Below are 26,173 nucleotides of genomic sequence, written 5' to 3'. Positions count from 1 at the left end.
TTTTGAAGTATCAAGCTTCAGCACTTGTTACTCCCTTCAACTTATTTATCTCATTGATTCCGCTGCCATTGATTTATTTTTCTTTTTGGAAACACTGTGTGCTGTAATTGCCGTTTTCTTTGAAACCAATAAATCTTATTACGCATTCCTGCCGGAAATGAAATTTGGTTAGGAAAATTATAATTTTTTCCTCAGTACTAGATATGTATCTATTCCTCAATATTCCCACGTAGTTGGACAAATAAAAAGCATGAAACGGCAAAATTTTACTACTCGCCTTAATTCCTACCTGAGCTTTCGAGTATATGTAAATCCATATCCCATATTTATATATATATATATCTTCTCATCTAACAGAGATCGCTAAATTATTATAACCACTTTTGTGTAACTCTCAATTCTCCCTACAAAAACGTTCTTAATTTCACGATCTGCCTTAAATTCTCAAATAGTCATTGACAATGCCCCAATAATTAAAGTTTACAGGCAAAAACATCATTGTCAGGGACTAAACCCTTCCATTAACACACCAAAGAAAACACATCACTTGCATCGATTCCCGCCAATATGTTTACCCCGAGTGACAACCACCACTATCATTTGAAGGATTCCCTCGCTGCTATATTTTCCAGTAAATCCAAGAACCGGAAAACTCACAACTAATGGAATTAATTTCATCCACAACTGCAATAATAAGACAGAGATTTTAGAAACAGGAAAACCTTGAGAGTATCAGAGATGTTACATCAATACTGGGGAATCATTTGATACTCTTACTTTGCCAGACCGTGAATACATTCTCAGAATTATCTTGATGTGTAGATGCCTCATTAGGTCAACTGTACTGCGCTAACTATCTACACGCGTATAACAGCAGTCATTTGACAAAGTGCGGAGACAGTTGCGCTATGTCATTTCCCGCGACGTGTATCACTCATAAGTTTACAAACTGCATTGTACATATATTGTCAGCTATAAATTAAGGAATACAGTTGAGCTATTTTAGTTTGGATTATATTGTCCTGATAAAAGAGACAATGGTGTTTTGATATTTTGCCAATGTCAATGAATAACGGAAATTTTCAAAACCAATACGGCGTGCGTCATGTGTTATCAGGCAAAAGGTGAATTGTAATGAGTAAATGAGTCCTAAGTATATTCGGGAAAACATTCGTTACCGCACAGTCGTTTTGGTTCGTTTTGGAACGACGGTGGCATTGGGTGGTGTATCGTCTTAAGAGCAATTCAGTGGAGTCTATTGACATGACGGCTGTGGAGAAGACATTCTGGCCGCAGTGGCTCGCCGGATTCACAGGTAGTTAATATTGTAAGGGAGAAGCAAGGGCCGATTTTAATAATACAAATTTTGACAGTTTCTCTAGCTGTTCTGACAGCAAGTCTTGCCAACGGCTGGGCCTCGCCATTTCTCGCTAAACTTACATCGGACGATGTTGAGACGGCTTTCAAAATTACCCCTAATCAAGGAGCATGGGTCGCCTCTTTATTGAGTCTTGGGAGGGTTATAGGGGCCGTCGCAGGGGCCTTAAGCCAAGGTAAAGTGTTTTATGAGACCCGTCACTATCGCTTCGAGTTTAAAATAATAGTTTTGCGTCGTTGGAGTGTCCAAGTGATTACACGCTCATCACAGATTACTGTGGATGTCTGCCATTCTTTATGAATTAAAAATATTGATAATTTATTGGGAAACAGGCACAATAGGGCGGAAGAAAACAATGCTGGTTGGTGCCTTACCATTAACATTCGGATGGATATGCATGATTTTTGCGAAATCAGTGGAGTGGCTGTACATCGGGAGGTTGTGCAACGGTCTGGGTTCCGGTATGATCTGGGGGGCCTTGTCCTTATACATGGGCGAGATTGCCGATCCGTCCATTCGTGGTTCCTTGGTAAGTCAGCTCCAAGTCACTCCATCCCAACATGATCTACCTTACTGTCATCGTTAGCAATCATTGTCATGAACTGATTTATTCCAGATATTTTTGAACCTCAATGCATCGTCAATGGGCTCACTCTTGGGCAATGCCATGGGCCCCTTCCTCGATCTGCAGCAGTACGGTTACGTGGCAGTGAGCCTCGCCGCTGCATTCATAATATTCTTCTCGTGGATCCCCGAATCCCCATATCACTACGTTCTCCAGGGGGATTTCGCACGCGCTGAAGCATCATTACTCTGGTATAAGCGCCATGCAGATGCCCCCAAGGAGATCAACGAGTTAAAAGAATTTGTGGGTAGTGCAAATAGTGATAGTGAAAGTTTTAAACATAAACTCAAAGAATTTTGTAAACCTACTAATGCCAAAAATATGGCGATAGTGTCAATGCTCAATTTATTCTTGTACTGTGGTGGACACAATGTGATAAGTTCTTACGCTGAAATTATTATGAGAAAAAGTGATATAAGAATTACCCCGAGCATTGTCGTCATGGCACTCGGAGTGATTATGGTGATTGCAGGAGCTGTTGCCATGATATTTGTGGACAGATGTGGTAGACGTCCGTTGCTCATTTACTCGAGCTTCGGCGTCTGTTTTTCAATGGTTATGCTCGGTGTTCATTTTAATTTATTAGCTTACGGAGTCGATCCACATGCCATCGATTGGCTACCGATATTTGCACTCTGCCTGTATAATTTTGCCCTCCCCTGTGGCATGCTATCCATGCCCAATACCTTACTCGGTGAACTCTTCCCTCCGACTTTGAAGACCTTTGCGTCATTGACATTCACCTGTTCAGCAGCTTTTATTTCATTCTGTGCTATCAGAGCTTTTCAACCGGTTCTCGATCTTGTCGGTGAGCGGGCTATATTTTTTATGATAGCCTCGTCTGCACTGTGCGTGGCACCTTTCACTTATTTCCTGGTTCCAGAAACTAAGGGAAAAACCCTCATTGAGATTCAGGAAAATATGGACAATAAGAAGAAAGATGTGATCACTCGCCTCTAGAAAATTTTTATTATTTTGTTTAGCCAGTATTTTCACCTTCAGACATCCATTATGAAAATAACCATTGTATTCATGACTCATTTATCCACGAAAACGTGTATGTTAATGGTAGATGATAAGGTACTTAGCAATTGTTATCAATAGGAACAAATAAATATTTTAAAGTTTTCCAAGGTTTTCCACTCCTGTCTCATTATTTCTCATCTTCATGGAATAATGTTTCGCTGTCAAAGGGACAAATTACCGAGAGGAGAAAAGAGTATTCCCAACTTGTAATTTATGTAATAATGGGGTCTGTGTACCTCGGTAGCTTACGGAATGGTTTACTGAAAGTGCCACAACCACTTACGCTTCTTCAATATTAACAATGTTTCGGTGTGAGGGTACGTGACGACGAGAGGGAACAGACATTAACGAAACGGGACGCAGCCAACGAATGCTGCATTTTTACATTCGTCAATTATTGGAAGTCCCCGAGAGACGGAAAAATATTGAGAGAAATATATTTTCCAATTAATCTTGCTAATCTAGAAGAACAGAATAAATCATGAAAATTATTATGTTTCCAATCCTCGGGGGCAAATCCATTCGCAATTATTTCTTCTGTTTGTATTATTTCTTCCAAGGAGTGGGGAGAGTTAAATAATTGAGAAACGTCGTATTCTTCAGGCATTGACTCAACATCGGTGTTTTCTCAAGACCCCGAGTACTCTATATTTCAGTTCTTCGGGGACAATATCGAATTCATCGATAATAAATTACCTACTTTCAATTGTTTAATGTCATATATCCTTCACAGGTTAATATCTTTGAAACGATTTGTGTGGATGTCATCCAGTAAAACTTTTTTTATGAGGTATAATGATCGAATAGAGTGAATAAAACGAGGAATGACTTTTATTAAGACCAGTGGCTTCATGCTAGAATTAATCCATAAATATGCTGTCGAGTCACTCAATCTGCGTACGTATATGATAATCTGATCAATGAATGGCTCAATTAATTACGGGTTTTGCGTTAATGCTCAGAACTGATAGTTTTACAAAGACATATAACTTCTCTTTATTCTCCAAGAATATTTCCTCCTCACAGTAGTTGACATTTCCTCTATAAATTTTTCTTGTTCTGCATATAAACGATGTAAATCTCTTTTTTTTTTAAATCACTTGCTATTTTGACAAATTTTTATTTAGAATGTTTGTCGATATCAGTGTCAACTGATTGACATTGAACTCAATAATGACACAAAAAAAATTATACATATGCTGGGTACCAATAGACACTTTTGACCTTTTGAAAATGTTTGTGGCGTTTTGAGTTGTCAAACAAGAGACGTAATTCATATTATTCACAAGAAAAACAAAGTGTCAATTTCGTGTTCTCCAATAATAGTAGTAACAATATGTTTATGACTTACGAAATGTAATAGACGTCCCTCATAATAGTCATCTGCATCTGTCACCGTTCCACGCACGTGTTCTTCATGTTTCTACTCACTCTCGCCCTATTTCCCTCCCTCTTACATCCCCACCACCTCAATAATACTCACGTGCTGCTCCCCAACCAAATTCATTTCTCCGAATAACACAAATACAAACACAACTGTTGACCATTGGATATTATGACATTCATTCTGAATCAATGGTAAATTTAATGTGAAAATTTATATAGAGTATCGTACGATTACACCTGCCATGAAACGAACGAGACTTTTTCGTCGAGCTAAGAACGCTGGCTGTCCTGTCATTAACCTTAATGCAGGCCATCAAACTGCTGCGACTGTTCTCTCACAAGACCTAGGGGTAATAAAAAAATCGAATTTTATTTATGAGGTTTTACATTTTCATGAATGTTAATGCAGGATAATCATAATACAAGCGTTAAATACAAGAAAATAAATCAGGTGTACAATTGCCACTCATTGCACTTTGTACATTATTTTTCTTAGGGGGTTTATTAACAATACATGGTTTATTTACTTTTGACTAATACTATTCATCGCAATTTTTTTGTCCATTTTTATACTATTACTGATTTTTGTTACTCACTTTGTTTTGTATTTTATAAATACCAAATTCACTTGGAAAATCTCTTCGATTAATTACAATTGATCTAGTTCTTGAAGTAACTTGGCAAAGCGAAGATTCCAGCACATTGGAATCATTTTGCTGTACTTTCTATTGAACTAATTAATTACAGAACGATGAACCACTCCATGAACACTCCAAGGGCTCGTCTAAGAAAAATATAAAAAAAGAAGCCACGCCACTATTGGAGAGTGAACCCAACGATTATTCCTGCCAAAACAAATCTCCAAGTAAATTAAACTTTGAAAATTTATCCAAAAATCGTGAGTATATTCCCGACAAAATAACAGATTATACAAATGATAAATCTTGAATAATACATGCACATTACTTAATACTTGTTTGTGTTAATATGCTAATCACTACATCATAATTTTACATTTTCAATGGATAATGCTTGAGTCCAGTAATCATATTACAAAATTATGATTGTCCAGTGACTAAACAACAGCGTCCATCAGGACTTGCTAAAAAGAAAACTAGGGCAAAGGTCGACCTTGACCTAATGAAAGAAGAATTAAAACAGTTGGAAGATCCCCCCAAGACTGATTTGGAGAAGGAAATTAGTGTCAACAGATTAAATTACGAGTTCTACGATACCCCATGCGAAGAGTTGGCTCAGAATCTGCTAGGTAATGGCTCTGCAAACATTGCAAAACTGAAAAAAATCTTAAGATGGGATTACTCTCCTTAGGGAAAGTATTAGTTCGTCGGTTGGATAATGGATCTGTACTGAGGGGGAGAATCGTTGAGACAGAGAGCTACTTGGGGGAAATTGATGCTGCCTCTCACACTTTTAATAATCGTGTGACACCGAGAAATATTCCCATGTACATGCCTCCTGGAACAATTTATGTGTACATGACTTATGGAATGTATTTCTGCTTTAATATATCAAGTGGAGGTGAGGAGCTAGATAATTGCCAATTGAGTAATTTAATTAATTTTTTAGTTCTACAGCATTTCATTTATTGCTTGAAATACTTGATGAGATAGTTCACTATCTAAATGATTGGTCGAAATTAAATTAAATTGCATAGATCCATTTGAAGTAAATGTTAATGAAAAAAAATATCTATCACTTATGTTAATATGAATTTCTTAGGAAAAGGTGCAGCAGTTCTTCTGAGAGCTCTCGAGCCCTTAGACAATATGGAAAAAATGCAAGAAAATCGTCTTTTTCTTCAAAAGAGTAAAAATAAAGAGAAAAAAATCAAAGATTTTCACATTTACGAATTATGCAATGGTCCATCGAAGCTCTGTACAGCATTCCAAATTGACAAGGATTGTTGTAAATACTCTCTATGTACGTGGAAAAAAATGTGGATCGAGGATGATCCCAGCTATCCTCGCGAGGATATGAGAATCATAAAGACTGCGAGAATAGGGATTGATAGTGTTGGAGCGGAATGGGCCAGCAAGCCCTTAAGATTTTATATTTATGGGAATTCTTCTGTAAGTAAACGTGATAAAAAATCAGAAGAGAACGTCGTTAGTGACAGCAAATAATTTTTCATTACCGCCTGCGCACGTTACAAACGACCAAGTTATATTTAATTTATTACTAAATTAAAAGGTAGATAATAAGCATAATCACTGAGTGATAATACATGTTCGCTTATGGCTATTTATAACGTTTTTTATATGTAAATTCAATAAACTTGTATGCACGCACCATAACTCTCTCGTAATTCTCTTTCTCGGGGAAAACCTTGTCAATAAATCTAAGAACCGTCATCAATAAATCATCTATACAGAAGCATAAACTTCCGGAAGGTAGCAAACGTGATAAAACACCAAGAGAAAAATTCCTAATGATAGTAAACAAGTGCATGAAGATTTTTATTACTCTCCATCCACTGCCTATATGGGTGAATTTATATTTACTTATCATTAAGTCCGTAAAAACATGGTTAAAATTCGTATTCACTCTTTGTGAACATATTCTCTTGAAGCAACTATTCACTTTATTTATCATTGAATTCAACATATTTATGAAAGCTCGGTCAATAAATCTGAGAACATCGTCAATGAATCAACTACCGGAAGATATAAATTTGTGAAATAGGCCACGGAACTGTTGGAATGTTATATCTACGAAAATTCCTGTGTAAGTAAATGTGAAAAACATGAAGAAAACTCTATTAGAGATAATAAACCACCGCTTGAAAATTGTTATTGCCCTCCATCTACACTACCGCGATTTATATTTAATTTATTACTACATTCCAAAATAATTAACAGACAGGATCATTGAGTCATTGTACACGTTCTCGCAAGAGGATTCGTCACTCCTGGAGAAACAGCAAACACGATAGGATTTCAGAGGGGAATATAATTAGTAATAATAAACAACAAGCTGATTTGTAATATCCTCCATGCGCTGCACATCAGTAAATTTGTATATCATTTATTACTAAATTAAAAAATAATTTATAAAAATTATCATTGAGTTCTTATACACACGTTCTCTTAGGAGAAGTCCTTATATTTATACGTGAATTCAGGAAACTTATATCCACTCCGCCATAACCCTCTCGTAATTCTCCTCCTCGATAAAAGGTTTGTCAATAGATCTGAAAGGAAAATAAATAAATCACCCAATCAAATGTGTAAACATCCCCAAATGAAAAATCACACTATAATTACTCGATCATAAATTCTCCGCAGTACAAGCAGTCTGAGGCAACGAGATTATCGATATCTGCCTTGATTTGATCCTTAGTGGATAGAGATACTGATCCAACCGATGTCGTGTCTTCCGGCTTCTTCGACACTGCTGTAAGTTGCCTCTGAAGATCAGCTAATTTAGTTTGTTGTTCGATCGACAGCATTGGTGTCAACGCTGCTATCAAGCAATCGCTGTGAAATCGATGGCCACAGGGAAATACGTAAAATGGCCTCAGCAGAAGTTGAACTTCGCACGAATTGCACGTATCCCTCACATGGACAAACGTACACCTGAATGAATAATAGTCAGCATAATATTGTTCAGTGATTAAATATATGTGAAGTAGAAAGGATAATTCACCTGGTACGAAATGCCTGGATATCCTTTCTTATTATTTCCGCTGCTTTTGTCGCTTCCTGCATTTCTTCTTTTAGATCTTGAATGTGTTGATTGTATTCCTGATTGGAAGATAATTAACAATTATTCGGCTTTTCACAAAATTAAAAAACCGTGATATTTTTCGAATGTAATTTGACAAATATGGAATAAATTTTATCGTTTCTATTTTTAAAAATTGCACTTCAATTTTTTTCCCGTTATAAGTAATCGCATACCTGTAAAGAATTACAAATAGCATCCTTAAAATGATCAATCGTAACGAAATCGGAGAAAAACGGGAGAATATCCTCAATTTTAACCAAATCACACTGTTGCAAAAATTCCATTGCCTGTTGAATATCATCACGTTCTCGAACAACATGTTCAGCTAAAGAAAAAAAAAATTATTACAATCAGGCACTACTTAAATAGAGCCCTTATGTTTTGGCGTAAACAAAGCATCACCTATTTTCAACCACAATTTTTTCTTCAATTCATTATCGTTGTGCGATGGCATCGCAGCTATTATTTTAGCCAGATCTACATCTATGGTTAAAGCAAGATCAACTGCTGTAGTCCAGAGGCCTAATAAAGCGGAGAGTTGCACGCAAGCATCGGTTAAACCATTCTCTTGGCATAAACGCAGAGCATAGTGGACGTCGTAGTGCACCATCGATATGTCTTGACCTGTGAGAGAAACATTTTATTGTGTATTCCAACAATCGGGAGTGATAATCAGACTCGTCGTTTGTTGCATTCATACCTTGAGAACCCAAATAACGCATCACCTCATCTTGTTTATATCTGGCATAAAGTGACAGTAATAAATTGTGAATCGCCTGATCTGGACAGCTTTGTTTATAAACACAGAATTCCAGATATTTTATCACTTCTTTTGCCTAAACAGAATTTTTTTGAATATTATCATCATTGAGATTCTGCATAACAATACAATATAAAAAATATATAAATTCATGAATAAACGAATAAAGTAAGCGAACGCATAAACTTACGTGTTTCTCATCACTCTCGCACGATACCAAAGCCGGTAATAATCTCGACGGTTGCAATTGGCTTCCCTGCGAAATAATAGCTGCAACAGTTGGTTTTGGCAACTCCTGCAGCAGTGCCCCAGCAAATTGATAGAATAAATTTCTATTCCCCTGGCTCTTGAGCACCTCAAGTGCCTCGAGATAATTATTCTTGTACAAATGCTGGCGGATAACCTCCTCGTAATTGCGATGCATTATGGTTAGGCGAATTAAATTATCTTTATCACCGTGACTGGCCATCAGGTTGTAAATGGTGCTCAAATTCTTTTTTATGCACTCCTCGACGACGGGAATGCACAAGAAGCTATCGAATTGTTTTTGTAAATCCATGTACTTGGGATTGTGGAGGTGGGATGACTGGTCACCTCTGAGTGCACCCATCTGGTTCATGAAGAGTTCGACGACCCAGACGACTATCATCGTTATCTGGGTCTTGTCCTGAGGCCTCAGGCCTTCTAATTTCTTTTTTAAAAATGTTTTGAGGGCCTCGATCTGGGATTCCTGTAAAAATTTGAGAGATATCTCCTCAAAGGAAGAGTGAGTGTCAGCATAAATTAATGCACTTTTCTCGTAGTCCTTTGCATTGAACAGCATCTCAGCCTCTTTCACGAGGACTTGATCGATGTGCGCTGGATTTGCCTTGCTGTATTGTTTCGCCAGCTCGAACTCACCCTTGTCCATGTACACCTAATTATGATAAAGGGCCAATTATCGTGATTGGAGTGCAAACATAATTCATGTGTGTGAATTGAAAAAAAAACACCTATATTGATAAGTGGTCTGCTGTGAGCATCAAATATTTGATTTATACATTTGAAAATTGATTTCCTTAATTTTTCTCTGCCGTGAGAGACACAGTACCCCAGGACTTCTTTAAAATACCTGCCAGACGTTTCTCTCCTCTCGTGTTACTTTGTATTTAAATAGCCCTCGTTCTGTGTGAGCCCAGATTGCCCCTGTTATTGGGTCCTTCGTGATGTTGACGAGTTTTCCAAATGTGTCATTGTACGCGTCCTCAAAGATCAATTCTTGGGTCAGGAGAGAAATCCCTTTGACATGATCGGAATATAAGAGGAGAGCGTGGAACTTCGTGAGGATGAAGTTTATGGGAGCATTTGGGGAGGTCGACACTGTCGACCCACTGAGACTTGTCTCCGGGGAGTAGAGCATCACTTGATTCACGAGGACGTTATCAGGTTCGGCCTTGGGGCTCACCTACAAGGACGAGAAATGAAATGAAAATTTCGACATTATGATTTATTCATGATTGCAGTTATTGATATTATTGGTATTGATATTCCTAGCCGTTTTGGGTGTTTGGTCTAGGCTACAGACCTCAGCGTAGAGTATTCCTGTTTCAGTCAGCCATCCAAAAGATTTTGGAAATCCTTTTGCTACCGGATAATAGAATTGCATTCTTGAATATGGTAAAGAGCTCTCCAATTGGCTGAAACGTTCTAGAAAGACGTTTATGCGCATTAGATAATAGAATTCTACCTTTAAGGGAGTTAAATCTTCATCACAACTGACCTTCTACATTCAAATATCTGCTGAATATCTGCTGGAGTAGAGGCTTCTCCGAAGCATTTATTATTGAACCTACATATTGATAAATCCGAATCTTCGTGGTGACTATTATCACATATTTATCCGAATATGGAACTTTATGGAATGCTATACCAGTTATTGGGGGTTTACTAAGTTCGCCTATGTCGAATACCTAAATAATAAAAAAAAAGCTTCCGTTTATTCATCAATTAATTCAATTAATTCATCTTGAGTTTTGTTGTCCACTATTTCCGTGTGTTGATGGTGCAGTTGTCTACGGGTGATTTGTGTGGCTATAAGACAATGCAATGATGGTACAATACTACTTACCAGTCCATCTACCTCTTTAGTTCCATAAAGAGGTAGATAATTAGGAAGCTTTGGGGAGGAACAGATAATGCGATGAAGGATGAATTTTAAACTATCTAAGCTACAATTAACTCGCTCACTTTACCATAATGAAATTGGAAAGATTCGTCATTATGATTTTAATTACAGTGAGAAATCGAAGTTGATATCTACCTGTTTCCAATATTGTTCCAGACTTGTTATAAAAATTTTATCAGCATCCAGGCTGATTTCCGTTTCAAAAATGAGTCCTTTAGATGTTCCCAGCAGAATAGGACCAGATGTTGTGTCTGAGGTGTTCGAAAAGTTCCAGCCAACTGCTGTTATTTCATGGCCTCTAAATTTTCCTGCCTGAAAAAACGTTAACAGTACCTCACAATAATTGTCATCAAATTATTTATGTTATTACGTACAGGTTTTAATTTCGTCGCAGTTCTATGAAGATAAAATAATTCAGAGGGGGGATTCTCTCCGTTCTTTGGTGCCATTGCCAGTAATGCATGATTTCCAAGTGGATCAAGGAATAATCCAGTCATTTTCATGTGTGCCATGCCCTTGGACACATCAATTTTCTCTTTCTTTTCCGGATTCTTCACGTCAATCCTGAGGATATGGTTGTTCGCCATTGCAATAATGATGAGATCATTGCTGACTGCGAGGTGGAGAATATTCTCAGGAGGACGAAAGTTCACTCTCTGCCTTATGAATATAGGCTCTTCGTCTTGGAGCTTCATCTGAATGAAACCTGCTGTGCTCTGGACATTTGACAAGTTTTCCATGAATTTTCAATAACAATAGACGATAAAAAGAGTGGATAAGCGAGAAAATTTTACGAGATAACAATAATTTATTCAAAAGTGAAATTAAAATTATATTGAAGCGACAGTTAGCTTACAATATCAGGCCTCATGGGCTCTGGGCCAAATGGTTTCGAACGTTGGGAGGCTTTCTCGTACTGATCGAATATTGAAGCCATTACTTTTATTTTTATTACCCCCTCAATTAATTAAATAATCTCTGACAGTTCTATTTGCAGGCCCAATATCTGAAAAAAAGGAATCCTTAGAAATTATTCAGAACAAGTAATAATGGAAAATAAGAGCCATGTTGCATGAATAATCCCAATGATGCATGAAACCATTATTAGTATTTCTAGGTACACTATCAAAATAATCCTAACAGCAATATATGATCGACAGGAGCTGACATGTTCCATTGACCTACCTGTTCAGGATTTTTTCTGCTCCTGATGTTGAGAAAAATGTTGAAAAACCACGAATAACCTCACATTTTGCTCTACTACGGAAACGACAAAAAACGTACAAGCCAGTTGTTTATTAATTGAATTTTTGCCAACCACGCAAAACAATCTTTATTTCCAATCTTCAATTGCCACCCACCTTTCACAATAACTCGTCAAAGCACTCCACTTTTCAGCTGTCATTCGAGCAATGGAAAGGCGCCAGTGGAGCTCTGATTTTCGTTTCTCTCTCTCATATATATATTGGTGTCTATCGACACAGGAGAGGACCCCCCCAAACGTGACAGGTCGAAGGTGTTTGGTTTGTTGAGTTCAATACTCCGAATAAAAATAACAAATACCTCATCCCCTCAAGTCTGAAAATTTTTTGCAATCCAAATCATCTTGACAGAAACATCAGGGGAAGCATTTTACTGAATAATTGTCACTCTACAAGCTTTATCAGTGCGCCATGCCGGTGACGCCCTTCCCTTTCTGAGGAATTAGTCATCTTGGAATAGGAATTAATCATAGCGCTTCTGCTGTAAGGACAATATCAATATCTCAGTGGATTTAATTTTATTGTTAAGCAGCCATGGACAACAAAGGGCGTAAGGTCATTGTTTGTGATAATGGAACTGGGGTAAGGTTATGTTCATCTACAAATCATCGATATGTGTCATTGTTGAGACCATTATCGGAAACTGCTGAATTTCTTATGAAAATGCAATTTTTTTGTTCACCAGTTTGTCAAATGTGGATACGCTGGTGCTAATTTTCCAGCTCACATATTTCCATCTATCGTAGGACGTCCCATTATTAGAGCGGTGAATAAAATCGGGGACATCGATGTGAAGGTAAAAGTTAAATATTGATGAAGAATATTTGTTATTCATGATATTGAGAGAGTGGATGAAACAGAGCATCGTCAATTGTCGATAATTCGGTAACTCCAGAGTGAATCATCTTTTTTTTTTTTCATTTTCAAGATATTTTTTTTACGTTCTAAATACGATCTAAACCATCCAAATCGCATCGTTTTGTCCAAAGATATTGAGAGTTGAACGGAGCTCGGTTTTACTCCATTCATGAGAATAACTTTTTCCACGACAACGGAATAAATACAATACTTTTTGGAAAATAAACTTTATAATCGTATTATTGTATTTTCAGCAAGAACTTTGCGTTCGTGTAAGTCAATTTGTAGTATCCAATAGTCTTTTGTGCTAGACTTGTTAAGTAAAATCAAGAGAAAACAGAGGAGGAAGTGATTTTTTAACAAAACTCCAGTATATCAGGCCCCCTAATAATAAAAGCACACACTCACGAACCCAAGCCAACCGATCAGATATGTAACAGATTTGATATTAAATAATTAATTGCATTCATGTGCTTACAAATTTGCCAACGATGTAGGACGTGCTTAACATGCCTGTAAGTCAATACGTATCCCCTGTAACAAAATATGAATGTTTTTTCAGAACTATGCTCTTGATTGTTTTTTTATTTGTGCTCAAAATTTAATTGCTTGATGTTTTTCATTATTGAAATCTATTTGTCGTTGCCATGGAAGTAGAATGTACATTTGCATATTTTTAAGTGCAACTGAATTGTCGTGGTGTGTCGAAGGAATGTTAATGCTGGGGATTTATTTAATTCTTATTTATTTGAATATGAAAACAGGAATTGATGGTCGGGGATGAAGCGAGTAAACTACGATCCCTTCTAGAGATCAATTATCCCATGCAAAATGGAATCGTCAGGTATGAATGAGCCATTGTACAATTCTCAAAATGTGTTGTTTATTGCCGAATAGGAAAAAATAATTCCACTAGCGAATTAAGAAAGAGCTTTGACTACTTTTGAGCCGGGTTTTAGAGTAATATCTCCGAATCTAACAGAAATAGTGGAATTATTGTTATTACATTTGTTGTAATACTCCAAAAAGGTTCTCATAAAAACTCTTCTATCTTTCCTAAATTCATTATCATTTTTATGTAATGAACAAATACAATACAGCTGTTAATTTAGGATAATAACAACAAAATAATTATAGAAATTGGGAGGACATGTGCCATGTGTGGGATTACACATTTGGTCCTGAGAAGATGAATATCAATCCACGAGAGTGTAAAATATTACTGACGGAACCCCCGATGAATCCAACGAGAAATCGAGAAAAAATGATTGAAGTATTAATTCTCTTCCACTGATCACATCACCCCCGGATGTTGGAACACTGTTTTGACACAGCTAATGACTTGAAATTTTACAGATGATGTTTGAGAATTACCAATTTGCAGGGGTTTACATTGCAATGCAGGCGGTACTGACTCTCTATGCCCAAGGGCTAATAAGTGGAGTTGTTGTTGACTCTGGAGATGGTGTAACTCACATCTGTCCTGTCTACGAGGAATACGCACTACCACACTTGACTCGTAGACTCGACATCGCGGGGAGAGACATCACAATGTATCTCATTAAGTTGTTACTGCTGCGGGGTTATGCTTTTAATCATTCTGCGGATTTCGAAACTGTTAGAATGCTGAAAGAAAAGTTGTGTTACATTGGGTATAACATCGAGACTGAGGAGAAACTGGCGGTTGAGACTACTGTGCTAGTAGAATCTTATACTGTGAGTAGCAGTAAAATATATAACACAAAATTTTTACACTTTTTAATTAATCTACCAATTGTCGGTTGCTTCTGGTTTTTCATTATTTTATTTTTATCAAATTCCATATTTAGAGTCACCTTATAAACTAATTTTAGGTGAAAAAACTACCTATAATGACATTTTCATTCTGATAAATCAATTACAGTTAAAAAAATCATCAATCGAGCAAATCCCATTAATTGGTATACTATTCCATTTGTTTTAATCTTTAGCTCCCTGATGGTCGTGTAATTAAAGTTGGTGGTGAACGTTTTTCCGCTCCTGAAGCGCTCTTCCAACCACATTTAATCAACGTAGAAGCTCCAGGAATCGCTGAACTTGTATTCAATACTATTCAATCAGCAGAAATTGATATGAGGAGTGAACTATACAAGCACATTGTATTAAGTGGGGGCAGTACGATGTATCCAGGACTGCCTTCAAGGCTTGAGAGAGAAATAAAACAGCTGTATCTTGAACGAGTGTTGAAGAATGACACCTCTAAATTAGGGGTAATCAAATGAACCAATTCAAAATCTTAATCATTTGTGATTAAACTAATGACTGTTTTTTTGTCTTGCAGAAATTCAAAATAAAGATCGAAGACTCACCCAGGCGTAAAGACCTTGTTTTCATGGGCGGAGCTGTTCTAGCAGAATTAACAAGAAATCGAGACTCATTTTGGATTACGAGAGAGGATTACGAGGAGAAGGGACTGAGTGTATTAAAACAATTGGACAATTACGATTCAAAATAAATAGGGTAATTTAATTATTTGGGGAATTAATGTAGCCAAAAGGATGCGAGAGGATACATGGGCGAGATTGATCAACAAACAATTTATTGGGGATAAATTTTCATTCTCATCGACATCATTCTCACGAGTTGGCAGAACTAGAATAGAGTACGTACGTTTCACATTTTTTTTTGTACACGTTTTGTGTCCTATTCGTAAACAAGTGATTCAAATTCAATTTTCACGTAAACGTGCAATTAACTAACTCAGTGAACTATAAATGTAATCGTACTTTAATAATGTCAATTCACTGAGATGATTGTCCGTATGAATAAAAATTCATTACGTCGAGTAGAGACTTGTGAAAGGAGTAGATAATCGTATTGCGCTCTTCGGCGTTGTGTAAATAACGTGCATTTTCATTCAATGTTATTTTTACATGTGAAAAGTCCAATTTTGTTACAATAATGATTATTTTACCTTCAATTGAATAATTAAATACAGAATGAGCTCAAAATGTGCATTTATTTTTAATTAGGCAGAATCGTACTGTCAGAAATAAGCAATATTATATGTATATTTTCAATTAATATTTCGTAATAGCATAAATCTAGAACAGTCTTTATTAGGTTTCATTCATTATTTGCTCACAATTTTACACAATCCTCTTTCCACAGTTTTTTTCATTGTATAAATAAAAGTAACAATATAAATTGTATTTTTTTGTCTCCAGTATTATACAGAGGCGAATATAATTGTAATTGGCAGAATGTAACAATGGATAATGATCCTCAATGAATTTTTATCTTCATTGTTATTTACTCTTTTTCTTGTTCATTTTGTACAAGTTTCGTCTTTCGCATTCACCAATTTTGTGATAAAATTTACACTTATATAGCGACAGATCAGTAAAAATTGCAGATTAAAGTATAATGCTGATTAATCGAAGGAACGATGAAAAAATACGAAATAATGTAGCTTAATGTTTTTCATTAAAACATAATTGGTTTGTCTTTGCATTGATCAATGCAGAAACTGGTGAAGCGTTTCAAGAATTTCGGATACTCACGCTTGTAGATAGCACGGAGGACTGTAGCTGGTGCCCAACCACCAGGATTCACTTCAATCAAAAAGTAATACCATTAATGACCTCTTTAAATCATTTGCTCAGCATTATCAAGAAAATAGTTACTTACCAACAGAGCAGTAGGTAATTTTACACGTCAGATCTTCTCGGCGTATGTTCTTCGGATCTTTTGGTGGATCAATGAATGTTTGGCAAACCAGACAGACTGTCAGGTAAACTCTCACACATTTTCCAGAATTTGGCTGAAAAAAATAATAAAAAATGCATATATTTGCCTGGATATTAAAAAATAATTCATCAACTTAGTCGTAAATTGATTGCCGATGGATAAAGTGAGTCGGTAACGGTTTGAAGAATTCAATTCATTGCTCAATTATTTCAATTCGAATTCCATTGATAATTATTTACCGGATATTGGGGATGCTCCGTACTATGATTACAAACAATCCACAAATCAGCGGCATCCTGATCCTCACTATCAGCTACACTTCGTATATGAGACCAGAATAGTGCGTCCCGCTGGCTAGCCGGCCAAATTCTTTTGTGCGTCTGCAGAAAGACTAATGTATCACTAGCAATTGTCTCGACAACAGTCATGTCCTCAAGGGTAGCCTCCCAGCCGCTCCTGTACTCGGGACTGAAAAAGATTTCGCAGACTTCTCGTGCTGTTACACCCTTCACCATGTGGCAAGCTTTCAGCGGGTCCACTACAAGACCATCTGCTTCCTCCTCGCGCCTGTACATCTTCATCTCACCATCCTCGGCAAATAATTGCCAGCCACCTGCACCGCCCACACCCAAACGAGCATAGTGCAGTTGTTCGAGAGTGACTTTTTCGATCTGAGTATAGAAAATGAAAATTCATTGTTTGAAAAATGAACTTATTGAATAGAAGAACCACTTGGCCATCATTTGTGTGTAAGAAAAATAATTGTATGCCACAGACAAATGGTCTCACCTCAGGCCACAATTTATGACTTTTAGCTTCCGTCACTGGACTCAATGCGACGGAAACTGATTTTTTCTTTAAACGATCTCGCAATTGATTATCCTCATCAAGCTTATCCAGTCCCGTCTCAACAGCATCGTAGAACTCTTCGTCGCACAGAGCACTATGCGGACCTTCCTTTAAAATTAAGTAACAAAATGGAATTTTATTTTTGTTTTCTGTCATTAAAAAAAAAAATCCGGATTTTCATTATTGTTTTTCTTCGATTTGAAAAGATTGACGTTTGCAAAGTTGAATGCGTGCAACATTCCGGAATGCACGCAGATTTAAAGTCCGCGATATGAAAATTATTTTTAAATATAATTCTTTTTTTTCTACTCAGTTTTTTTCCACTTACTACGACAACAGGTTTCGATCTCAGCCTAATCCGCCCCATGTTTGTGATCAAATGAAATAACTTACAAGTAGATTGGTTCGCGTGGACAGCTCACGCGCCTCTGATCCACCGAACTCGACTGATAAAGTAAATCCACTATCGTTATGTTTACTAGAGCCCAGCCGTTATATACTTGCGTAATCTTAATTTATGGAGAACGAGTGGCTCACGGTTGTGGGACCAAGAGTTGCATAAACTGTTTGGACATGATACAGCCAATACAGTCTTCAATCATTTCTACAAACTTGAGACTTTGTAGGGATCCCATCTCAAAAATTTGTTCCGGGGGCAAAATTCTCGACATTTGATTTCTATCTCGGAAGTGTGGACCTGCTAGAAATTTTGGGATTCATCTATAGTTCCCCTTTCCCCATTTGGAGGAGAGTGGAAAATGAGAAATCGAACCGTCTTGCCTTGCAAGGTCACGCGTAGTCAGAATTTTGTAACAGTGTTATCCAATTAGTTGCATAATGCGATTATAAAGTGTACTTTTCGTCATATTGGTAATCGTCCCGGAATGTTAATAGTAGTTCAGGTATTTCATTCAAATTCTAGGCTTGAGAGATGGGTCAGGGAAAGAAATTCTTATTCTCTTCGCGTTTACGTAAAATTAAAAAATTTAATGAATTCTTCCATCGTATTGGTAGAAAAATGGGAATTTAAGTGCTTGAAGAGTCGAAGGAATTTGAAAGGCTAAAAATTAATTGTTTATAAAAAGCTTGTAATGTTCAAAAACTGCTGTAGTTTACATTTCTCAAGAATTTCTCAAAAATCACGCATTCACTCAGGGATTTCGCCACATGGAAAAAGTTTGATAATTGTAAAGATTTACCTCATAATCAGGGCCACCATGAATAACCACCCTGGGCCTGGTAGTATCCCCTTTCTGCACATTCATCTGCTCCTTCAATGCCCTATACAACTCCTGCATCTTACGTTTCTTCTCTGTCTCCTTCTCCAATTTCCTCCGCCACGCGTCCTCACGTTGATTCATCAACTCCACGCAGTGTTGGAGGGTCGCTAGCACACCCTCGCTGGTCGCCTGGAACGTGATAGCCTCGCCCTTAAAATCCACAGACTGCAGAGCTGGATCGAACAAATCGGTTTTATCTGTTTTTCCCGAATTTTTGGCATTTTCGGCGCAATTATCAAAATATTTTTGGAGTGTATCAACTTGCTGGCTCAGGATGTCTTTAAATGTCTCCAGTTCATTCAACTTTTCCTTCAAACTTCGTGAGATGCGTTTGCTGAAACTTCCACCACTCGTTGTGGACTGAGTATTCGATATCAGGGAGACTGTACTTCCATGACGTTTTAAACTGTTCTCACTCCCATATCCTGATTCAGCCTGATGTCAAATTTAAAAATTGAGTTGAAAAATACGTTTCCCAAACGAGAGGAATAGGATAAAACTGTCTTCAATTGTAAACATCTCATGACCCAATGCTGCAATTCGAATAGATGAATGGTAAATTCTAAAGATTGAAAATGTGTACCTTCAAGATCACAAAGAAATCCGGAAATTCCACTCGGCCATTCTCGAGTTATTAACGATCAAAGACGCTCCGTTTTACCCCACTCTCTGTTATTTCTATACGGAAATATCGCAATGCTCACTTTGTACGATTTTAATACATCAACCCAACGTTGCTTCTCCTCCGGAGAATTCGCTCTGAGATACCATACCAGACAATCATTCACCGATACGTCAAAACGACACTCGTCAAACTCATGACCCTGGAGTTAAAAATAATATGCAAAATTATCAGAATAATAATTCTTACTCAAACCATTTCGTTGCAGGAATTAAGGAGGATTTATTGGGGTATTTGCACAGTACTGATTAGAGTGGTAATGACCCAATGGATGTAGAGTTATATGAGAAGAAAAAACATAATAAGAATATCAAAAATTCAATTGGACAAATTTGAGTACCTTTAGGGTACAAATGCAGTGGAATAGTCTTGATTCAAGATGAAATAACCACTGATTTGGGAATCAAGCCCTCAAATAAAGTTGATTTTGATTCATAGCTGGATATCAACTTTCTTGATTGATTGCACCGCGTAATGAAATATTCTCAAATTAAGAATACACTGTTGTTGACGTTTACATAAAGTATTTTTCGTGAAAAAATAGAAACGACCAAACTCAACAGTAGGTACTCCTTAAAGAAAGACTTAAATATTTCGTTAATGTGGGTTCTCTAGGACTGCAAAATCGCTCGCTATACCTTAATATCAGCTTTATAAAGACTGATCGAGCCGCGACAGCCAAAGCCACTGTCCTGCTCCGACTTATAATAGGACAACGTGCCATCTTTCAAAACAATGAAACGTATCTGCCACCCATGTATGTAATTTGTCCATTTGGACATCGTTCCCTGTAGCTCTGGTACAGTGACACCATCTGACTCCTCCTCATCAACATCATCTCCATCCATACCAATTTCCACCATCTCCGCGTCCTCTCCGTTGCTGGAACAATTGGCCATTCTCAGTAATTACCAATTGTTTGAGTATTCACCTCGCGAAAGTTATCTGACGACGCCGACTACTGCAGATTCTAGGAGTAAAACAGCCTTCACTAAGTCACCCTCTGTTCTCTAATGACAATTGTCTCGTCACCGTGACTCACACCAGTCACAACAAAATTCACTTCTGATGATTAGGAATGCTGAAGACAAAAATTAACTAAACTCCGCCCATTCGTCTAACTTCTCGTCTTCTCAAATCACTCAATTGACTGCATCATATGATTCAAGCACCAATTTACGTGTTTACGATTGCATTATTACAACGAAAAATAATGGTATCAATCATTCAATGTGTGAATGGATACTCGTAACTATGGAATTTAACACTGAATTCATTAAAATTGGGTTTCAATAATAGAAAATGCTCAAAGTCATGATTTTCTTTGAGAAACAGATTTTCACTGGTTCATTTTTTAGTTCTTTCAAGGAGATAAATAATTAACTACGACACTTGATGCGTCAAGACGCATTTCCATGGTAAACGAGAAAAAATGGTGCTTCCTCCCATTGGTACAAAATCTCGTTCATTAGAAGTTGCCTTGCAATGGCTGCCTAAGATGGCTGCTGCTCACTCGGAAAGCGAAGCGAGTAAAAATAAAGATACGGTTCGCAGGATTTTGTACGAAATTATATTATACTCGAAATTCGGAAGAACTGATCATCTTAATAGAGTTCATCGAGACTGAACAGAGTTCTGATAATTGTGGTGGATAATTCACACGCGAGTGTCTGTGACATGAATTAATCGCTCGATTTTTCCGTAGCAGTGGAATTTATCGACAAGTGGACAACTATGTCGCTTTTCAATAAGCCGAAGAGGAATATCCGGAGAAGATCATTCAATGATGAGTCCGAAGATAACGAGAACAGGATGGAGGTTGATCAGGAACAGACTGTTAAGGTTAAGCCGAAGAAAAAGGATAAACCTAAACAGACACTCCTGAGCTTTGGCGAGGAGCTGGATGAAGGTTATTTTCCATTACATTTACGATCAATTTTATTGAAGTATGATGTAGATGCCGTCAACAATTCCATATTTAGTATTATTTATGTGTCATTAATTATGAAATACAAATAATGAAGTCTATTGGACGAAGGATAAAATGGAAAATTATTTATCATTGGTAATGCAAATCTTCTATTTTATTCTAAAGGGGTAACATGATTTGTATGAAAGATGAGAATGATTTTTCACTGTGAGAGTATTTTTTAAGCTTAGAAATTAATTCTAATCCAGAAATATTTATTTTGCCTCATCAATCTTCAAATAATCATCAACTAGAATTAACGAGACTAATAATACATTATGCAAAATTGAATAACATTTCAGCTGATGATGGTGAGGTTTTTAAAGTGAAGAAATCATCTCGGAGCAAAAAACTGATGAAACAACTCGATCACGAGAGGAGAAAAAAGAAAGGTGAAGAGAAAATGCAAGTGGACTCTGAGCAAGCAAACATGTCCATTAAGCGCGACAAAGATTTAGAAATAAAGACAGATGATCTAGTAGTAAGCTATCTCTATGATGTCTTATTAGTTATTAGTATAAACTACAATTAAAAAAAATTAATTCAATATAATCAACAATCGCAAGGTTCATTTCATAAAAATGATTTGCATTCATCCGATTGTGGCTGATTAGCTATTTGTGGTGGCCCAATCGTTATTCATGACATCCATTAAAATTCCTCCAGGCGTGTTTCACTGATGAATGTTTTTTATTCACAGGTTAAAATTAAAAATACGGGACCACTTATATTAAATGGAAGAGCTGCACTAGTGGCTGGGAAGAATGATTATAGCTCTGAGGATGAGGAAGCGACCAGAGGTCACAGTTTTAGAAAAAATACTGCTCCACCCGATACCATGAAGCTACTTTTACAAAGTGAGCATTTTATCATTTGCTGCATTATCAATAGCTTCATGAATATTCTAATTTCAATAATTTTTTGCAGGTGGCTGTATCCCTGATGCAGCGATGATCCACGCTGCGAGAAAAAAACGCCAAAAGGCAAGAGAATTAGGAACTGATTATATACCCATTGAGGAAACAACGTAAGTCCTTGCAATTTTCAATACAAAAATTCGTGCAAAATACCCTTTTTTATCATTTTTTTTTTTTCAGGAGGGAAGATAAAAGTAAATCGAGATTGATTCGTGAGGAAGATCATGATCGCAGTGATGATGATGATGATGAGGACAGGATTGACATGACTGTTAATACTGAAGCTAGAGATAAGGAGAAGAGGCGAGAAGCTTTCCTGGCTTCACAAGTCTCTATAAAACGTATTTAGCCTCAAATTAATATCCCTAAGATTTTTCGAATATTTCCTGCATTTCGAATTTTTCATTGATCATAACTTGCTTTTTTTTTAAGTTTCAGACGATGCAAGTGAGCATGGGCTCGAAGAAGAGGAGTGGGAGGTGCAACAAATCAGAAAAGGAGTAACCGGAGCCCAGGCAATATAAATTTTTTTGTTCTTGTTTATTGATTCTTCGCAGTGTACTTATGATAATATTATAATAGATCGCAGCTGTACAACAGGATTCAATGATGCAACATCAGTACTCTATGGGATTGAATGCAAATCAAATGGTTGGAAGCAGTAGAGTTCCAATGGAAATGGTACTAATGCCAGCCCCACCACCTCCTCCCTCCATTCAGCCCCCAGATCCAACCAAAATTGTTCCTATAACACCTCAGGAAGTCGTGGAAAAAATGAGAGCAAGGTGAAAAAAATTCGCTGTACTTTTTAACTATCATACAGCTCAATGAAATGTATTAAATCCAACCAATGAAGGTACAAATTTAAACGAACCATCATCCCATTTCCAGGGTGACGAGTTTACAGCAAGTCCATAGACGTCATCAACTGGACCAGGTACAGCTGCAGGACGAACTAGACCAGACCCTGAAGGAACTGGACGAAGGTTCAGGGCGTGCTCCTGAGTTGGCACAGCGCTTCAGATATTACCAAGAGTTGCGTGGGTATGTCACTGACTTGGTAGAGTGTCTTGACGAGAAGGTGGGTTCTCACGCTATCACGTTTTTTCAATTAATCCGCTTTCCTCATGTTATTTACTTCGTTCATTCAAGAGTTAGATTATGATTTTTTTTTATATGCACATAGCTGCATTGATCGTGTTTAGCTCAATGTTTGTATGCCGGGGGTCAGAATCTTCTCTGTAGTAACCGATTTTTTTTTCGACGTGGAACTCTCCTATTTTGAGGTGCTAATGTGATTTCTCTTTTTTGTTAGCTGCCTTTGCTGATGGGACTGGAGCGGAGATGGCTGGATTTGTACGGTGACAGATCTAATGAATTGATCGAGCGGAGGAGGCAGGACACGAGAGATCAAGCTGAGGAAATCACTTCTGCTGCAAGTCTGTATTTCCTTACATTGATATCAGTCATAATTATGCTATTGAACCGAATTCTGATAAAACTTATAGTATTACGCCTAAATATCCTGTGTGATTCATTCAATCATAACCTAATCACAAGCTTCTGGGTTTTCTTTTTAGAAAATGCCATTTCAAGTCCTGCAAATGAGAAACAAAATGTTTAAACCCCAGTTAAATATTTAAATAATTTTTTAGGAGGGCAACCAGTTCGCAGAGGTCCGGAAGATGATGCTAGAATTCGTCGAGCGACAGAACGCGAAGGAAGACGCGCTAGACGTCGAAGAGCTCGTGAGTTAAACCGAAATATGCCTAAACATATAGACGGAATGTCGAGTGACGACGAAGTAACGGAGCAGCAGAATCTCGTTTTCAAACAAACGAAAGAGGAGATCGACGAGGAGAGCCAGGAGATATTTTCCGACGTCATGGACGACTTCTGTTCAGTGCGAGGTATTCTGTCTAAATTAGAATCTTGGAAGGAAACTGATCTGGAAGCCTACACCGAAGCCTATGTCTCCCTCTGCATTCCAAAGATGATCTCACCGATCATTCGCCAACACCTCATAACGTGGAATCCCGTGATGGAAAGTGCTGATCTTGAGAGGACTAAGTGGTATAATTCCCTGCTCCTTTATGCTCTGGATAAAGGAGAAACCGAAGAGACTTTGAGATGCGATTCAGACGTGAGGCTGATTCCTCGGGCGATGGAAAAGATTGTTCTACCTAAACTCACATCCATTGTCGAAACAATATGGGACCCAATGTCCACTTCTCAGACACTGAAACTCGTTGGCACTGTCAGCCGTCTTATTCGTGATTATCCAAATTTGAATAACACGTGTAAAAATCTTGAGATATTATTCACTGCTATTCTGGAGAAAATCGAATCGGCTGTGGAAAATGATGTGTTCATTCCGATATTTCCGAAACAAGTTTTGGATCCTAAGCATATATTTTTTCAACGTCAATTCACGATGGCTGTTAAATTACTGCGAAACATATTGAGCTGGCAGGGGTTGCTAGGGGATACTCAGTTAAAAAATCTTGCTCTGGGTTCTCTATTGAATAGATATCTACTGGCTGGGTTGAGGGTCTCACCGCCTGTGGATGCTTTGGGCAAAGCTAATATGGTAAATTTATTCATTGGAAAAATACAAATGCATCTGTTACAATGCTTCAATTTCATCTTTTATTCATTAATCATGAATTCAGATGCAAGAATTATTAACACAATGTTTGACTTAAAGATGTGAAATGAAAAATATGGATAAATGATAATTAATCAAAAATTGATGCATTTGGATGTGTAACATATGCATAAGCAGGTTTCACATTTAATTTTTTTTTCATATGATTTCAGATAATGAGTACTCTACCAAGAGCATGGCTCCAAGGTGCCACAATAGAGCATCTCAAGATGTTCGCTGCGCTTATACAACAGTTGAGGGATCAATTAGATCAAGCTAATCCTGCCCACAAGTAAGTTGCCTTCCCAAATTTTATTTTTTCCTATTTACATCAATAAATAAAATTTCAACGAAAATTTTTCTTATTCTTTTACAGCGAAGCCTGGGATTATTCAAAGTCCATCCTAGCGATAATTAAGCCACAGTAATGCGACACCCAGACGTCATCCCCCAAAACTTAATCAATTTAAATTTTCTATAAAAATTGCTTTGTAAAGTTGAAATAGTTGTTTGCTTTGTAAAAATAAATGAATTGATGATCACATTTTGTATAGTAAAAAAAAATGCACGTGAAATAGAAATGAATCCTGAAAACAATGCGCACGTTCGTGACGTATGCTAGAATTATAAATTATTGACATTTAAAATGAATTATGCAAGAGAGAATAAAATTCTAGAGATGTCGATGTGAAAGAAAATTTTCGTTCATTTATTTTTCCATACAATCCTTTTTTTTCTGAAGAACCTCTTATCACCATAGTCACTGGCCTCTAAATATAGAAGAGGTCGAAGGTCATTTTATCACAAATTACGCTCCACCATGAGAATATTTGTACAAATATCATTACAAATTACAGTTGAACAATAACACGAGGATTACTCGGTGGAATTTTT

At 37.1% G+C, this 26,173-nt stretch overlaps 6 protein-coding genes across 14 annotated transcripts; 4 read left to right on the top strand and 2 right to left on the bottom strand.

The window, feature by feature from the left end:
• The first annotated feature begins 800 nt into the window (after positions 1-800).
• LOC135159814 (facilitated trehalose transporter Tret1-like) lies at positions 801-3,137 on the top strand. Its single transcript, XM_064115885.1, has 4 exons — positions 801-1,315; positions 1,374-1,553; positions 1,711-1,907; positions 1,995-3,137. The coding sequence occupies exons 1-4, from the start codon at positions 1,264-1,266 to the stop codon at positions 2,961-2,963; spliced, it is 1,398 nt and encodes a 465-aa protein (XP_063971955.1). The 5' UTR covers positions 801-1,263; the 3' UTR covers positions 2,964-3,137.
• A 632-nt stretch (positions 3,138-3,769) lies between these two features.
• On the top strand, positions 3,770-6,751 carry LOC135159819 (DNA-3-methyladenine glycosylase-like). 3 transcript variants are annotated; one of them, XM_064115895.1, is made up of 6 exons: positions 3,770-3,926; positions 4,635-4,765; positions 5,163-5,280; positions 5,488-5,682; positions 5,745-5,954; positions 6,156-6,751. In XM_064115895.1, the coding sequence occupies exons 1-6, from the start codon at positions 3,854-3,856 to the stop codon at positions 6,557-6,559; spliced, it is 1,131 nt and encodes a 376-aa protein (XP_063971965.1). In that variant the 5' UTR covers positions 3,770-3,853; the 3' UTR covers positions 6,560-6,751. The 3 variants fall into 3 exon arrangements, with proteins under 3 accessions (XP_063971965.1, XP_063971963.1, XP_063971966.1); XM_064115893.1 differs by having other exon boundaries at positions 3,773-3,926; positions 5,163-5,313; XM_064115896.1 differs by lacking the exon at positions 3,770-3,926 and having other exon boundaries at positions 4,374-4,765; positions 5,163-5,313.
• A 659-nt stretch (positions 6,752-7,410) lies between these two features.
• On the bottom strand, positions 7,411-12,580 carry LOC135159800 (vacuolar protein sorting-associated protein 18 homolog). Of its 2 annotated transcripts, none has more exons than XM_064115853.1 (15): positions 12,448-12,580; positions 12,272-12,346; positions 11,943-12,092; positions 11,461-11,802; positions 11,222-11,398; positions 10,682-10,871; positions 10,487-10,608; positions 10,034-10,366; positions 9,113-9,838; positions 8,863-8,998; positions 8,565-8,786; positions 8,336-8,487; positions 8,082-8,179; positions 7,700-8,011; positions 7,411-7,626 (listed from the first exon to the last, which is right to left on the bottom strand). In XM_064115853.1, exons 3-15 carry the CDS (start codon positions 12,021-12,023, stop codon positions 7,563-7,565), a joined length of 2,955 nt encoding a protein of 984 aa, XP_063971923.1. In that variant the 5' UTR covers positions 12,024-12,092; positions 12,272-12,346; positions 12,448-12,580; the 3' UTR covers positions 7,411-7,562. The 2 variants fall into 2 exon arrangements, with proteins under 2 accessions (XP_063971923.1, XP_063971925.1); XM_064115855.1 differs by having other exon boundaries at positions 12,272-12,343; positions 12,448-12,578.
• Positions 12,581-12,583: 3 nt separating this feature from the next.
• On the top strand, positions 12,584-16,196 carry LOC135159816 (actin-related protein 2). 5 transcript variants are annotated; one of them, XM_064115889.1, is made up of 10 exons: positions 12,584-12,602; positions 12,700-12,930; positions 13,034-13,144; positions 13,461-13,478; positions 13,704-13,721; positions 13,971-14,050; positions 14,344-14,479; positions 14,563-14,922; positions 15,177-15,455; positions 15,527-16,196. In XM_064115889.1, exons 2-10 carry the CDS (start codon positions 12,883-12,885, stop codon positions 15,698-15,700), a joined length of 1,224 nt encoding a protein of 407 aa, XP_063971959.1. In that variant the 5' UTR covers positions 12,584-12,602; positions 12,700-12,882; the 3' UTR covers positions 15,701-16,196. The 5 variants fall into 5 exon arrangements, with proteins under 5 accessions (XP_063971959.1, XP_063971958.1, XP_063971961.1 ...); XM_064115888.1 differs by lacking the exon at positions 12,584-12,602 and having other exon boundaries at positions 12,605-12,930; XM_064115891.1 differs by lacking the exons at positions 12,584-12,602; positions 13,461-13,478 and having other exon boundaries at positions 12,605-12,930.
• An 88-nt stretch (positions 16,197-16,284) lies between these two features.
• On the bottom strand, positions 16,285-21,106 carry LOC135159807 (ceramide transfer protein). Of its 2 annotated transcripts, XM_064115875.1 has the most exons (7): positions 20,385-21,106; positions 19,769-19,888; positions 18,984-19,499; positions 17,725-17,892; positions 17,175-17,606; positions 16,876-17,008; positions 16,285-16,799 (listed from the first exon to the last, which is right to left on the bottom strand). In XM_064115875.1, exons 1-7 carry the CDS (start codon positions 20,643-20,645, stop codon positions 16,672-16,674), a joined length of 1,758 nt encoding a protein of 585 aa, XP_063971945.1. In that variant the 5' UTR covers positions 20,646-21,106; the 3' UTR covers positions 16,285-16,671. The 2 variants fall into 2 exon arrangements, with proteins under 2 accessions (XP_063971945.1, XP_063971946.1); XM_064115876.1 differs by lacking the exons at positions 18,984-19,499; positions 19,769-19,888; positions 20,385-21,106 and adding an exon at positions 18,113-18,262.
• Positions 21,107-21,251: 145 nt separating this feature from the next.
• LOC135159803 (PAX3- and PAX7-binding protein 1) lies at positions 21,252-25,977 on the top strand. The gene is made up of 12 exons (XM_064115860.1): positions 21,252-21,655; positions 22,018-22,196; positions 22,416-22,572; positions 22,643-22,742; positions 22,813-22,973; positions 23,065-23,147; positions 23,215-23,417; positions 23,524-23,713; positions 23,948-24,071; positions 24,288-25,222; positions 25,453-25,571; positions 25,656-25,977. The coding sequence occupies exons 1-12, from the start codon at positions 21,481-21,483 to the stop codon at positions 25,705-25,707; spliced, it is 2,478 nt and encodes an 825-aa protein (XP_063971930.1). The 5' UTR covers positions 21,252-21,480; the 3' UTR covers positions 25,708-25,977.
• The last annotated feature ends 196 nt before the right edge of the window (positions 25,978-26,173 follow it).

The sequence above is a fragment of the Diachasmimorpha longicaudata genome, chromosome 2 (assembly GCF_034640455.1).
Source record: "Diachasmimorpha longicaudata isolate KC_UGA_2023 chromosome 2, iyDiaLong2, whole genome shotgun sequence".
NCBI lineage: Eukaryota > Metazoa > Arthropoda > Insecta > Hymenoptera > Braconidae > Diachasmimorpha > Diachasmimorpha longicaudata.
Note: the sequence above shows the minus strand (reverse complement) of the source record. Positions and strands in the feature narration are given on the sequence as shown.